Below are 13,976 nucleotides of genomic sequence, written 5' to 3' on the forward strand. Positions count from 1 at the left end.
AGCCGTCATCCGCATCGCAGGTACGGCCCGGGGACGGGAACGCGTCCGGGGAGCCGGGATGTGACAGGGGGGCCGGGGCGTGTCTGGGGGGCTCGTCATGAGCCGCTGTGGGGGAGTGGGGGTCGGGATGTGTGCGGGGGTCTGAGACGTGACCCGGGGGACTCGGCGTGCGCGGGGGGACGGAGGGGTCGGCGGTGTCTGGAGGCCCGTGGGGGCGATGCCGTGGGAGTCCCACGGGGCACCGAGGGGTGACACAGCGCTGTGTCGAGGTCGGGGCAGTGAAGCCGCGATGAGGGATGCCGAGCTGCGCCGTGCCGTGCCGTGCTGATCCGTACAGCTGCCAGTTCGTCCCTATAAATGCTCAGCGTTCCCCCCGCATAGAGCACTCAGCCCCTCCCGCGGCACAGAACCCTCCCCCCGGCTATTTCCGTTACACCTCCCTGTCCTTCCCCGCCTCCCTCCCTCCCTCCCTCCCCTCCCTCCCCTCCTTCCCTCCCTCCCTCGCCCCCCCCTGCGCTGTCCCCGCTCGAGTTTCGGGGCATTAATATCTATTTTTAGGGATGACGATGCCCCGTCTCATGGGGCCGGAGTGTCCCGTCCCCCCCCCCCCAGCTCGCCCACGGCCGGGACTGGGCTCCGAGTGGGGGGGGGGGTTGTTGGGGGCCGCGGTGGGACCCCCTCTGTGCCCCTCAGGTGGCACCGGGAGACGGAGCTGTAAAAATCCCTCGGTGCTCGTGGGGCTGCTGAGGGAGTCCCGGGGGGCGTGAGGTCCCTGTCCCCACCAGCAGGAGGGGACGGGGGGGGGGGTCTCTGTGAGGGGCTGAGCTCTCACCAGGGGAGGGGGGCGCAGGGTCTGCCCCTCGAGCGAGGGTGGGGAGGTCGGGGTGTGGATTTGGGGGGGGGGGGTCACTGTGCCGCTGTGGGGTGCACCAAGGACCCCCCCACCCCATCCTTTACCACCTGCGCCGCCAGCCCCACACTGTCCCCTATCACCTGCTACCCCTGTCCCTTATCACCCACCCCTCGCGCTCCTCTGGGCACCCGTGGGTGCCCCACGGACGGGGCCAGCAGCATCGGGGTTCGGGCAGTGCCACATCCCCAGCACCGAGTGACCCCTTTGGGGGGCGTGGAGGACTTTCCTTGCTCCGTGCCCCACAGGGTGACCTGACCCGTGGGGTGCCCTGCCCCACAGTGCCGTGCCCGTGGGTGTGTGCCGTGCCCGTGGGTCGGTGCCGTGCCCGTGGGTCGGTGCCGTGCCCGTGGGTCGGAGCCGTGCCCGTGGGTCGGTGCCGTGCCCGTGGGTGTGTGCCGTGCCCGTGGGTGTGTGCCATGCCCGTGGGTCGATGCCGTGCCCGTGGGTGTGTGCCGTGCCCGTGGGTGTGTGCCGTGCCCGGGGGTCGGTGCCGTGCCCGTGGGTCGGTGCCGTGTCCGTGGGTGTGTGCCGTGCCCGGGGGTCGGTGCCGTGCCCGTGGGTCGGTGCCGTGTCCGTGGGTTTGTGCCGTGCCCGTGGGTCGGTGCCGTGCCCGTGGGTGTGTGCCGTGTCCGTGGGTCGGTGCCGTGCCCGGGGGTCGGTGCTGTACCCGGGGGTCGGTGCCGTGTCCGTGGGTCGGTGCCGTGCCCGTGGGTCGGTGCCGTGTCCGTGGGTGTGTGCCGTGCCCGTGGGTGTGTGCCGTGCCCGTGGGTCGGTGCCGTGCCCGTGGGTGTGTGCCGTGCCCGTGGGTGCCGTTTCCGCGCTCCGGGGCGGTGTCCGGCGGTTCCTTTAAAGGGCTGGGCGGGGGCACGTCCCGTCCCCAGTCCCGTCCCCTGTCCCGTCCCCTGTCCCCTCCCGTGCCCCTGCCCGGCCGCGGGGTGCGGGGCCGCCGATCCTCCGGACACACCGGACACACCGGGCACGCCGGACCCCGGCCCCGGCCCCCCGCCCTCGCCCCCCCCCCCAAATCCTCCCCCCCCGCCGCCATGGCCGCCGCCGGCCCCCCTCCCGAGCCCGAAGAGCAGGACTTCATCCAGGCCTACGAGGACGTGCGGGAGCGCTACAAGGGTACGGGACCCCCGCCCCAGCTCGGGCCGGCCGGGGGGCGCCGTGGGGCGCCGGCCGCGGAGGGGGGGGGGGCGCGGGGGAGCGCGGCCGCTCATTCCCATAATTGGGCACGACGGGCACCGCCAGCCCCGGCACGGCCGGGGGGGCCGGCCCGGGGGGGCCGGGGGGGCCAGGGGACACGGCCCGGTACCGCCGACCCCTCCGGGAGCCCCCCGGGCCGCTGCCCTCGCCGGGGCTCGGTGCCAGCGGGCGGTTGGAGGGGGCTGTGCCCGCGCCCCCCGGAGCGACCGGAGGGGTCGGTGGCGGCGTGGTGGGGCAGGGGGGTCCCTCCGAATGTTCTGGGGACAGAGGGGCTGCCGGGTGGCCGGGGGCGGCGCGGAGGGGGCACGGGTGGTGACAGTGCGGCGGCGGGGGGCGGTGGAGCGCCGGGGCTCGGTGGTGGCATCGGTGGCATCGGAGGCATTGGTGACATGGGTGGCATCTCGGGGTACGAGCCCCGCGCCGGGTGGAGGGTCTGGCCCCGGTGGTGCCCGCAGTGCCCCCCGGTGCCTGCCCGTGGCCGAGGGCGCCCCGGTGTCGCGGCGTGGGGCGGCAGCGGCCGCGGCCATGCCCTTACATGGGAGCGGGTGCTGCCTGCGGGGGGAGCCCCCCCGGGCCCACGCCGGGGGTCCCAGCTGTCCCCTCTGCGGGGTCCCGGCCATCGGGGGGTCTGGCTGCTCCCACCAGAGTGGCACCCCGGTGTCGGGGTGGTGAGAACGGCCTGCAGTCCCTGCTTGTGCCACCAGCAGTTGTGGCACTGTCGCCGTGTCCCCCGGCTGAGGGACCCTGGGGCACTTGGTGCTGTCAGGAGCAGCCTGGCACATCTCGGCACGGCCCGGGTGCCACCGCAGGGGTGGCACAGGGTTCGGCAGCTGCTGGCAGGTGTGCATTGTCACCGTGCTGTCCCACCTCTCCAGGTGCTGGCAGGTGTTCATTGTCACCGTGCTGTCCCACCTCTCCAGGTGCTGGCAGGTGTTCATTGTCACTGTGCTGTCCCACCTCTCCAGGTGCTGGCAGGTGTTCATTGTCACCGTGCTGTCCCACCTCTCCAGGTGCCACCAGCAGGTGTTCATTGTCACCGTGCTGTCCCACCTCCCTGGGGGCTGGCAGGTGTTCATTGTCACCGTGCTGTCCCACCTCTCCAGGTGCTGGCAGGTGTTCATTGTCACTGTGCTGTCCCACCTCCCTGGGTGCTGGCAGGTGTTCATTGTCACCGTGCTGTCCCACCTCTCCAGGTGCTGGCAGGTGTTCATTGTCACCGTGCTGTCCCACCTCCCCAGGTGCTGGCAGGTGTTCATTGTCACCGTGCTGTCCCACCTCTCCAGGTGCCACCAGCAGGTGCTCATTGTCACCGTGCTGTCCCACCTCTCCAGGTGCCACCAGCAGGTGTTCATTGTCACCGTGCTGTCCCACCTCCCCAGGTGCTGCCAGGTGTTCATTGTCACCGTGCTGTCCCACCTCTTTGGGGGCTGGCAGGTGTTCATTGTCACCGTGCTGTCCCACCTCCCTGGTGCTGGCAGGTGCTTATTGTCACCGTGCTGTCCCACCTCTCCAGGTGTGCTGCCAGGTGTTCATTGTCACTGTGCTGTCCCACCTCTTTGGGGGCTGGCAGGTGTTCATTGTCACCGTGCTGTCCCACCTCTCCAGGTGCTGGCAGGTGTTCATTGTCACCGTGCTGTCCCACCTCCCCAGGTGCTGGCAGGTGTTCATTGTCACCGTGCTGTCCCACCTCTCCAGGTGCCACCAGCAGGTGTTCATTGTCACCGTGCTGTCCCACCTCTCCAGGTGCTGGCAGGTGTTCATTGTCACCGTGCTATCCCACCTCCCCAGGTGCTGGCAGGTTCAGTGCTGTAGGTTCTGGGCCAGGTGTTTGGTGTCACCTTGTCACCTCACCTTGCCAGGTGCTGGCACTTTGGTACCACCTTGCTCGTGCCAGTGTTCAGTGCTGTTGGACACAGGCTGGGCTCGGTGTCACTGCTCAGTGAGTGACAGAGGGTTTGGTGTCATTCTGCAGTGCCACCTCACTGGGTGCCACTGGGGCACCGAGATTGGGGGGATCCCTGTCACCCCTTGTCAGGTGCTGCCACTTTGGTATCACCCTGTGACCCCACCTTGCTTGGTGCCAGGGTTTGGGCACGGGCTGGGCTCGGTGTCACTGCACTGAGGGTTTGGTGTCATCTGCAGTGCCACCTCACTGGGTGCCAGCAGGGCACCGAGAGTGGGGATCCCTGTCACCCCTTGTCAGGTGCTGCCAGGTTTGGTATCACCCTGTGACCCCACCTTGCTTGGTGCCAGGGTTTGGGCACAGGCTGGGCTCGGTGTCACTGCACTGAGGGTTTGGTGTCACTGCCCAGTGCCACCTCACTGGGTGCCACTGGGGCACCGAGATTGGGGGTCCCTGTCCCCCCTTGCCAGGTGCTGGCAGGTTTGGTATCACCCTGTGACCCCACCTTGCTCAGTGCCAGGGTTTGGGCACGGGCTGGGCTCGATGTCACTGCACAGAGTGGTGTCACTGCACAGAGGGTTTGGTGTCACTGCCCAGTGCCACCTCACTGGGTGCCAGCAGGGCACCGAGATTGGGGGTCCCTGTCCCCTTGCCAGGTGCTGGCAGGTTTGGTATTACCCTGTGACCCCACCTGACTTGGTGCCAGGGTTTGGTGTCACTGCACAGAGGGTTTGGTGTCACTGCACAGTGCCACCTCACTGGGTGCCAGCAGGGCACTGAGATTGGGGGGGTCCCTGTCCCCCCTTGCCAGGTGCTGGCAGGTTTGGTATCACCGTGTGACCCCACCTTGCTTGGTGCCAATGTTTGGGCACAGGCTGGGCTCGGTGTCACTGCTCAGTGAGTGGCAGAGGGTTTGGTGTCACTCTGCAGTGCCACCTCACTGGGTGCCACTGGGGCACCGAGAGTGGGGGGTCCCTGTCCCCCCTTGCCAGGTGCTGGCACTTTGGTATCAACCTGTGACTCCACCTTGCTTGGTGCCAGGGTTTGGGCACGGGCTGGGCTCGGTGTCACTGCACAGAGGGTTTGGTGTCACTGCAGAGTGCCACCTCACTGGGTGCCCGCAGAACACCGAGACTGTGGGTCCCTGTCCCCCCTTGCCAGGTGCTGCCAGGTGTGTTGCCCTGGCCACAGGCTGGGTGTGGATGCCCCGAGGGGCCGAGGGCACTTTGGTCTGGAGGGCTGAGCCAGCACAGCCGGGCAGGGTGACACAGTGGCGGTGGGCACCGAGCCCATCGGGGCTGGTGATCCCTGCCAGCACGGCTGGCACGTGCCATCCCTGCCGCTCAGAGCCCAGGGGACCCAACACCCGCTCTGCCAGGGACTCTGCCACGCGCGGGGCAGGGCTGGAGGTGACAGTGGTGGCCCTGGCGTGGGGAAGGGGACACCGAGGGGACTGGGATCCCCAAGTGAGATGGGTGCTGGGCATCTCGTGCCCTCTCTGTTAGAGCCATTCAGCTGGCACAGGGCCTGATGGGCACTGAAGGCAGGCTGGAGGACACCGTCACCACTGCCACCATCACCACTGTCATTGTCACTGTGGCAGCCAGGCCTCAGGCCTGGCACGGTGCTCATCTTCTGTCACCTGTGAGGGACAGCTGGGTCCCCAGGACACCCTGGCCCTTCACCAGGGTCGTGGGGTGGGCACCGTGCCAGGGTCCCTGCCAGGGTCCCTGGAGATGGCTGGGGGTCACAGTGGCCACAGTGCAGTGGGAGTGGACAGTGGCCCAGTGGCTCCACTATGGTGACTGTGCCACAGTCCCTCCTGGTGTCCCTGGGGTTAGGGGGCTGGGTGGTGCCCCTCCTGGTGCCCCTCCTGGTGCCCCTCCTCGTGTCCCTCCTGGAGTCCCTCCTGGTGTCCCTCCTGCTGTCCCTCCTGGTGCTCCTCCTGGTGCCCCTCCTGCTGTCCCTCCTACTGTCCCTCCTGGTGTCCTGGTGTCCCTCCTGGTGTCCCTCCTGGTGTCCTGGTGTCCCTCCTGCTGTCCCTGGGGTTAGGGGGATGGCTGGTGCCCCTCCTGGTGTCCCTGGACCTTGGAGTGAGGCCAGCATCCTCAGCGTGGTGGCCAGCAGCTATGGTGGCTACAGCGTGGTGGCCTCTTGGTGTCCCAAGGGCTGGCTGGTGGCCACAATGTGGTGGCTGTGCTGGGTCCCTCTTGGTGTCCCCAGGGCTGGCTGGTGGCCACAGTGTGGTGGCCATGCCACAGCCCTTCCCAGTGTCCCCAGGGCTGCTGGTGACTGCAGTGTGGTGGCTGTGCTGGGTCCCTCTTGGTGTCCCCAGGGCTGGCTGGTGGCTGTGCTGGATCCCTTTTGATGTCCCCAGGGCTGGCTGTCATCATGATGTGGTGGCCATGTCACAGCCCCTCCTGATGTCCCCAGGGCTGGCTGGTGGCCACAGTGTGGTGGCTGTTCTGGGTCCCTCTTGGGGTCCTCAATCTGGCTGGTGGCCACAGTGCAGTGGCCACTCCTGGCTGGCTTTGGGCTGGTGTGGCCACGCAGAGCTGAGCCTGAGGCCTTGGCTGGCCCTGGACACTGGTGCCAGTGCCAGCTGGGGGGGTCCCCTGCCCCCCTGAGGGACAGACGCCCACCCAGCACTGCTGGCAGGGCAGGACTGAGGCCCCACACCCTGGGGACGCACTGGGGGGGAACTGGGGGGGCTGTACTGGAATGGGGGAGGGGGCTGGGCATGGGGAGCACTGTGTGTGTGCTGGGTGGGAGGGGGTCTGTGCTGGGGGGGGGTATGGGAGGTGGGAGCTCACTGGTGGGGGGTCTGTGCTGTGCTTGTGGGGGGCAGGGGTCTGTGCTGGGGGGGGTCTGGGAGGTGGGAGCTCACTGGTGGGGGGGCTGTGCTGTGCTTGTGGGGGCAGGGGTCTGTGCTGGGGGGGGTCTGTGCTGTGGGAGCTCACTGGTGGGGGGGCTGTGCTGTGCTGGGGGGGCAGGGGTCTGTGCTGGGGGGGTCTGTGCTGTGCTGGGGGGGAGGGCTCTGTGCTGGGGGGGTCTGTGCTGTGGAGTCACTGGTGGGGGGCTGTGCTGTGCTTGGGGGGGCAGGGTCTGTGCTGGGGAGGGGGCTGGGAGGTGGGAGCTCACTGGTGGGGGGGCTGCGCTGTGCTTGTGGGGGGCAGGGGTCTGTGCTGGGGGGTTCTTTGCTGTGGGAGCTCACTGGTCAGGGGTCTGTGCTGGGGAGGGGGCTGTGCTGTTGTTGATGGGGGGGGGGTCTCTGCTGTACCGGGGGTCTGGGAGGGCCGCGCTGCCGGGACTCTGTGCCGTGCCGTGCCGTGCCGGGGGGTCTGCGGGGCCCGTCCCATCCGCCGGGGGGGGGGGTGGGGGGGCGGTGTCGGTGCCGCAGGGGCGGGGGGCTGCGGCGGTGGGGCGGGGCGGGGCGGGGCAGCGGCCGGGGGGGGCGGGACGGACCCGCCCCGGTGCTGCGGGACCGGCCGGCAGCGTGCGGGAGTGCGGGCGGCCATGGAGGGGGCGCGGGGCATCCACCACGAAATCGCCTCCCTCAAAGGTACCGGGGGAGGGGGCACCGGGAGGGCTCCCGGGGCCAGGCCCACGGGCACCGGCGGGAATTCCGCGTCCCGGGAAGGGCTCCGCGTCCCGCGGGTGGGGGGAGGGGGGCGCGTCCCAGGGAGCTCCAGCCGCGCCGCATCTCTCCCGTGCCAATGTCGCAGCGCAGAGAGGAGGGCGGGGGTCACCGGGGACGCCCCGGCATCACCGGCATCTCTCGGAGTCACTCGGTGCCGCCGGGCCCCTGGCAGGCTCCGCCGTGGCGGGGCCGAGTTACCGAGCCGCGCCGCAGAGCCGGAGCGCTGGGGCGTGAGTAACGGGCGCCGGCGGATGCCGGTCACGGGGCTGCTGGCGGCCACCGGCCCCTGTGTCACCGCAGCGGGCAGAGAGCCACCGCTGGGCCGGGGTCGGGCTGTAACAGAGCCCGGCCCGGTTCGGTATGGACCCGGCGAGAGATGGCATGGAAGCCGGGAAAGTCGCGATAGAGCCCGGGAGGCTCAGGGCGAAGTCAGAGAGGGTCGGGGTGGGATGGACACCGGCGGGGGTCGTGATGGACCTCGGGTGGGTGGGGATGGGGTGGACCTCGGGCGGGTGGGGGCGATCCCGGCGTGGTTCGGGACGGACCCCGGCAGGGTCGGGGTGCGCAGCAGCTGCGGCGATGCCGTAGGCCCCAGGCAGGGGATCCCGGGTCGTGTCCCCTCCGGCAGAGCCCCGGGCTGCGGCGAGGCTGATTTACGGTGAGAAACGTCCCAGGGACCCCCGCCGGCGCGCCGGGACCCCCGCTGGCACCGGGACCCCTGCCGGCATCGGCCTCATTAGGAGCCGGTCTCTGGCCGCGGTGCCCTCCGCAAACAGCCGCGGCTTTGTTCCGCTGGGCACGGGGAGCCCGGCGGCCCCGCCAGACCCCAGCACTGGCACCGGCACCGGCGCTGGCACCGGCACCGGCGCTGGCACCGGCACCGGGACGGCAGCGCCAGGCCCGTGGCCAGAAGCCGCTGCCGCAAGCGCTGCTCCCCGCCCCCCCCCCACATTTGGGGGGCTGCCCGAAGGCTCCATGGGGTGAGGGGCGCATGGGGGGCACAGGACCGGGATTCGGGGGTTGCCCCCAGCCCCTCGTGCTGCTCACGGCCCCCAGCCCCCGAGGCGAGCGGAGCTGCGGGGACGCTGCGGGAGGGCTCTTCCCGGTGGGTGCGGGGAGGTGGCGGCGCCCTGGCCAGCGCGGGGCAGCGGCGGGGACGCTGGCGGTGGCCCCGCTGTCACATCGCGTTGGATCACGGCGGGCGGCGGGCGCTGACGCGGCACTTCCCGGAGAGAGGGAGCCGCCGGCGCGGCCGTGACCCCGCTGCGGGCCGGGGGTGCGGGGCCGCGGCTGGGGGGGGACACGCTCCTACTGTCCCCATCACTTCCCTACAGATGCCCCCCGTGCTTCCTCCATGGCAGGCACCATCACTCCCCCATGGCTGCTCCCCATTTCTCATCTCTGCCCCCCCTTTGTCCCCATCCCTGCCCCCCATCACTCCCCCTCCCTCCACCCCCAGCCGCTGCCCCCCTCGCTCCTGCCCTCTATCCCACCCCTCTGGGGTTCTGGGGTGTTGTGGGGCTCTGACAGGCACTGATGCTCTCCCGAGGGGTCCCTGTGAGGGGGTCTGGGCGCCCCAGTGTTCCCAGTGCCGCTGTACCAGCTGTGCCGTGCCCACAGCGATGGGAGCTCTCGCCATGCCCCACTCTGCCACCGCGGTCTGCCCTCGGGCATGGGGAAGTTGTGCAAGTCCTGGTGGGGCCCCTAGAGATGCCAGTGCGTGCACACCGACCCCGGATCCCCGGGGCCTGGCAGCTCTGGGGCGAGCACCCCGCAGGCAGCAGCCCCCCATGCCCGGGTCGCTGCTCCCCACCAGTAAATCCCAGTAAATCCTAGTGAATCCCATCAGTAGGGACCATGGGTGCTGTGGGGGTGTCCCTCCATCCCCCCAAGGCTGCCGGGGGGCTCCTCCTGCAGCCTCGCAGCATCCCTGTGCCCCGACCTCACTGTGCCTGGCTCGGGCTGCTGAGAGACCCCTGGGGGGGTTCCTCCCCTTTTGGGGTCTGTGAGCCTGGGACCCCCAGGCGTGGGGGGCAGCGTGGCCCCCAGTTTGTCCCGCACAGTTCCTCCTGCTCTGTGATGGGGGTGCCACCCCCACACCCCCTCACACGGGACCCGGAGAGGGGGGGTCGTCTGTGCCGGGGCTCTCCCACCCCCACGGTGGTGCTGGGGGTCCCGCTGCTGTGCGGGGGCCATGCTGGGGTCCCCGCGGTGCCGGTGCGGGTTGTTGGGCTGTGCTCGGTGCCCGGGGGGCTCAGGGGAGTGGCAGCTGCCTCTCGTTCGTCCCCACCTGCCACCCGCAGGGCGTGGCGGTGGCACAGCTGTGCCACCGCCGGGGCTGTGTCACTGCCGGGGGGTCCCCCTGGGGACAAAAAGGGGCAGGAGCATAGCAAATATTGACGTGGCAGGATGTGGCTGCCGAGCCCTGCCCGTGCCCCTGCCCATGCCCGTGCACCTGCTCGTCCCCCTGCCCGTGGCTCTGCCTGCAGCCCGGGATGCTCGGCGAGCCGGGAGGGGCCGTGCCCGGCTCGGGGCTTCCCCCCTCCCGGGGACCCCGGGCTCACGGTCCTCTCCGAGCTCGGGGACAGCCGCGGCTCAGGGACCCTCCCCAGGCTCAGGGTGCCCCTCCCACGCACAGAGACCCCCGCAGTTCGGTGTCCCCCTCCCGCTGGGCTCCAGGATCTCCAGGGACACCCCCCCTCCGGCTCAGGGTCCCCCCCGGGCACTCCACGGGGCCGGTCCCGGGGCGGGGCGGGACCCGCGGGGGTTCCCACGCAGGAACCGGCCGGGTGGGTCGGGGCTGGGGGTGGGGAAGGGGAGGCGGGTCCTGCTGTGGCCCCCCCCGGGCGGGAGCCGGGGCCGGGGAGGGGCCGGTGGTGAGTCAGGGCTGGGCCTGGGGCCCCCCCTGACCCCCCCGGCCGGGGGTGGAGCCGCAGCCGCTCCCGCCGTGCCGGCAGCCAGCGCCGCTCCGTGTCGGATCGCGCCGGGACGTGCCGGGCCATACGGGGCTGTACCGGACCGCGCTGGGCTGTGCCAGGCCATACCGGGCCGAACTGGACCGTACTGGGCTGGGCTGCAGCACCCGAGCCGTGTGGGACCGTACTGGGCTGTAGTGGACCATAGTGAGCTGGGCCGTGCCGGGCCATACTGGGCTGTGCTGGGCCATACTGGACGGTGCTGGAGCAGCCTGTGCTGTGCCATACGGAGCGGTGCTGGACTCTGCTGAGCTGTGACCGAGCCCTGAGGGCCGTGCCCTGCGTCGTGCTGCCCAGCCATGGTGGCGGGGATGCTGATGCCGCTGGAGCGGCTCCGCTCCATCCTGGAGCTGCTGTTTCGCGAGGGTGTCCTGGTCGGGGAGAGGGACGGCTGCCCCCGGCGCACCCACCCGCAGCTGCCCGGCGTGGCCAACGTGGAGGTGCGGCGCGCCATGGCCTCGCTGCGCTCCCGCGGCCTCGTGCGCCAAACGGCGGCCTGGCGACACCTCTACTGGTACCTGACGGACGCCGGGGTCGCCCACCTGCGCCAGTACCTGCGGCTGCCGCCGGACGTGGTGCCGCGCTCCCTGCAGCGCGTCCCGCGCCCCGCCGTGCCCCGGCCCGAGGCCCGGCGCGCCGCTGCCCCGGCCGGAGCTGGCACCCAGCGGGCGCGTCCTGCCGGCGGTGACCGCCTCTACCGCAGGAAGGACGAGGCCGAGGGGCACGTGGAAGCCGTCGCCGTCACCGCAGGGCAGGGGGTGTGCCAGCCGCCCCCTCAGCCCAGCCCGGCCGCAGGTACCAACCGGTGCCCCAGGATGCTCTCGTGGGTGGGGGGCAGCCGAGTCCCGCTGCTGCCAGGGGAGGTCTGGGACAAGGACAAGTCCTTAAGGTCCCCTAAATCCCCCACTTCCCAGACAGGGATGGGGCAGGGGGTACCTGAAGGCCCCTGCGCTGTCGGGGGAGGGAGGAGGGCGCTGGGGGCTCCTCGCCGTGCCCCCCTGACCCCACGGGGATGCTCTGGGCTGGAGTGGTCGCTGGGGGATCACGGGGGGTCGGGGTGCAGTGAGGTGGCTTCCCGGGGTCCCGAAAGGCTGGTGGGGTGACAGGACCCGGGGAGCTGCAGGGGTGGCATTGCTGCCGCCCTCCCGGGCTCCACCGTGGTGGGGAGGCCGCTGGGCCGGGGGGGGCTGTGCTGGGGGGTGATGAGCCGTGAAGTGCCCGTGCCGTGGGGAGCAACGCTTCAGGGGGGCCATGGCATGGGGGGGGAACATTCCGTGGCCATTTTTCGCCCCGAGGTCCCCACGGAGCCTGGGGTGGGTCGGACAGACGGCGGCAGCTGGGGCGGGCAGTGCTGCTGGGGAGGGGGCTGCGACTGCGGTGGGGGGGGTCCCCAACCCCGCCTCCCCAGCGACACGCGATCCCGACACACGATCGGCGGCAGCTGGACCCGGCGGGGGTGCGGGGCGTCCGGTGTCCCACCCCCCCGGGCGGGGCAGCTGTGGTGTCGCTCCGAGGCGGCGGTGAGGGGCCCCCCCCGATCCCCCCCGGGCTGTGAGTCAGCCCGTGGCCGTGGGCAGCCGCCTCCGGTCCAAGTTTCCAGCCTGGAGGCGCCGAGCCCGGTCCCTGCCAGCGCCGTGAGTCACCGGCCGGCGGGGGGGCCGGGCCCGCGGCGCTGCTGCCCCGTGGGTGCTGGTCCTGCGCGGGCGGCCCCCACGTCCCGTGGGGACGGGAGGGGTTCTCCCGAGCTCTGCTCGGGGGTCGCATCTCGCGCTGGGCTCAGGGGCTGCGATCTCCCCCGACCCTCGCGTGGGACGCGATCGCGGAGCCCCGGCCGTCCCGTCCAGTCCCGCCGTGCCAGCGGATCCGGCTCCAGGCTTTCCCTCCGCCCCGAGAGCCGCTGCCGGAAAACCCGGCCTGGAATATCGACTTGCGGGGACGGGATTGCGCTGGCGGCGGGGGGCTTGCGGGGTCCGCGCGGGGCTGAGGGGGTCCCGGTACCCTCCAGCGGCCCCATTTTCCCTCCTGACCGGGGGGGTGGCCTCTTTCAGCGGTGGGGCCGTGCCGGAGCTCTTAATCTTGATGTCACGGCGACCCCCGAGGTGACAGTCACCACCCGCCCCGGTGCCGGGGGGTTCCGGGGGTCCTGGGGCGCCGCCGCGGTCTCCCCGTCCCGCCCCCGCCCGTGTCATGTTCTAACTCGGGCTCGGTGACGGGCCCCGGTTATTTATATCGACACCCGCTCCCTGCCCGCCCCCCCCCAGCCCCCGCCGCCACCGGCGGAGCCGCGCTGCGCCCTCGCTCCGCGCTCCGCACCTGTCCGCACCCTGCCCGCACCTGCCCGCACCCTGCCTGCCCATGAAGGTCGTACCGGGTGGGTGAGACCGGTGGGGCTGCGGAAAGGACGGGAACGGGGGGGGGTCTGGCGCCGCCGAGGCGCGTTGTCCCGGGATATAAAAAGCCGGGATGAAGGGGACACTCCGGGGGGGGGGGGGGGGGGACGAAGACGCGGAATGGGGGGGGACACGGGGGGGGGGCCCTGCCGGTGCGGCGGGCAGGAGGCGTCTCCACGGCGCGGTTCGGGAGGGGTTAAGGCGGAGAGGGCGCTGCCCCGTGGGGGCGGGCGCTGGTTCGTCCCTGACCCGCCGAGCCCGGCCGGTGCCGAGCCCGTCCCGTGCCCCTCATGGAGGACAGCGGGTCCCTGTTCCCATCGCTGGTGGCGGCGGGGCACGCGGCATCCCTCGCCCTGGTCTGGTACTGGCGGCGGCAGCGGGACGAGCCGGGGGGCACCGGTGAGTTGGGCTCCGTTCGGCCCCCCCCCCGCGCCGCGCTCGGCTCGGCCCCTCGCCCCGCCCACCGGCCCCGGGGAAGGGGGGAGCCACACGACACCTGCACCTCGCTGTGTCCCGAGTGGGTGGGTGGGGGTGTCCTGCGGGGATCTGGATGGGACCCACCCACGGTGGGGTGGGGGATAAGGGGAGAGACGCGCTGCCCTGGGGTCTGGGGGGCGTCACCTGCCATGGGGGAGCATCCCGGTGGGAGTGGTACCCAAGCGGGGGGAGGGGGGTGATGGTACCCAAGGGTGACTCAGCACGGACAGAGTGTGCCCCCCCCCCCCCAAGTGCCGCCAACCCGTGCCCACCCCGTCCCCTCTGGCACTTTTTCTGGTGGGGGTCCCGCCAGGAGTTTCCCGGCACTGGGCTGGCTGCCCAAACCCTTCCGCAACATCCCCATCCCGAGGCACGGAGGTGCCAAATGCTTTTGGGGACGGGTATCTGGTGACACAGGGGGTCGGGGAGGGCCGAGAGGGTGCCGGTGTCTGGGGGTCTTGTGAGACCCCCG

General features: G+C 71.5%; 2 protein-coding genes across 2 annotated transcripts in view; one reads left to right on the plus strand and one right to left on the minus strand.

The window, feature by feature from the left end:
* The window catches only part of LOC103825210 (myosin-6-like), a 26,442-nt gene extending 23,796 nt beyond the window's left edge, over positions 1-2,646 (minus strand). The window contains exons 1-3 of the mRNA XM_050984869.1: positions 1,874-2,646; positions 1,191-1,757; positions 833-917 (exon numbers count right to left, since the gene is read on the minus strand). Coding sequence (XP_050840826.1) covers positions 833-917; positions 1,191-1,757; positions 1,874-2,646 — 1,425 coding nt within the window. The remainder of the gene's footprint in view (positions 1-832; positions 918-1,190; positions 1,758-1,873) is intronic.
* A 7,984-nt stretch (positions 2,647-10,630) lies between these two features.
* PLEC (plectin) overlaps positions 10,631-13,976 on the plus strand; it is a 74,987-nt gene continuing 71,641 nt past the window's right edge. Inside the window, 1 exon segment of the mRNA XM_050984870.1 lies at positions 10,631-11,432. Within this exon segment, the coding sequence (XP_050840827.1) occupies positions 10,937-11,432 (496 nt within the window). The 5' untranslated portion in view covers positions 10,631-10,936.

This window comes from Serinus canaria, chromosome 25 (genome assembly GCF_022539315.1).
Source record: "Serinus canaria isolate serCan28SL12 chromosome 25, serCan2020, whole genome shotgun sequence".
Lineage (NCBI taxonomy): Eukaryota > Metazoa > Chordata > Aves > Passeriformes > Fringillidae > Serinus > Serinus canaria.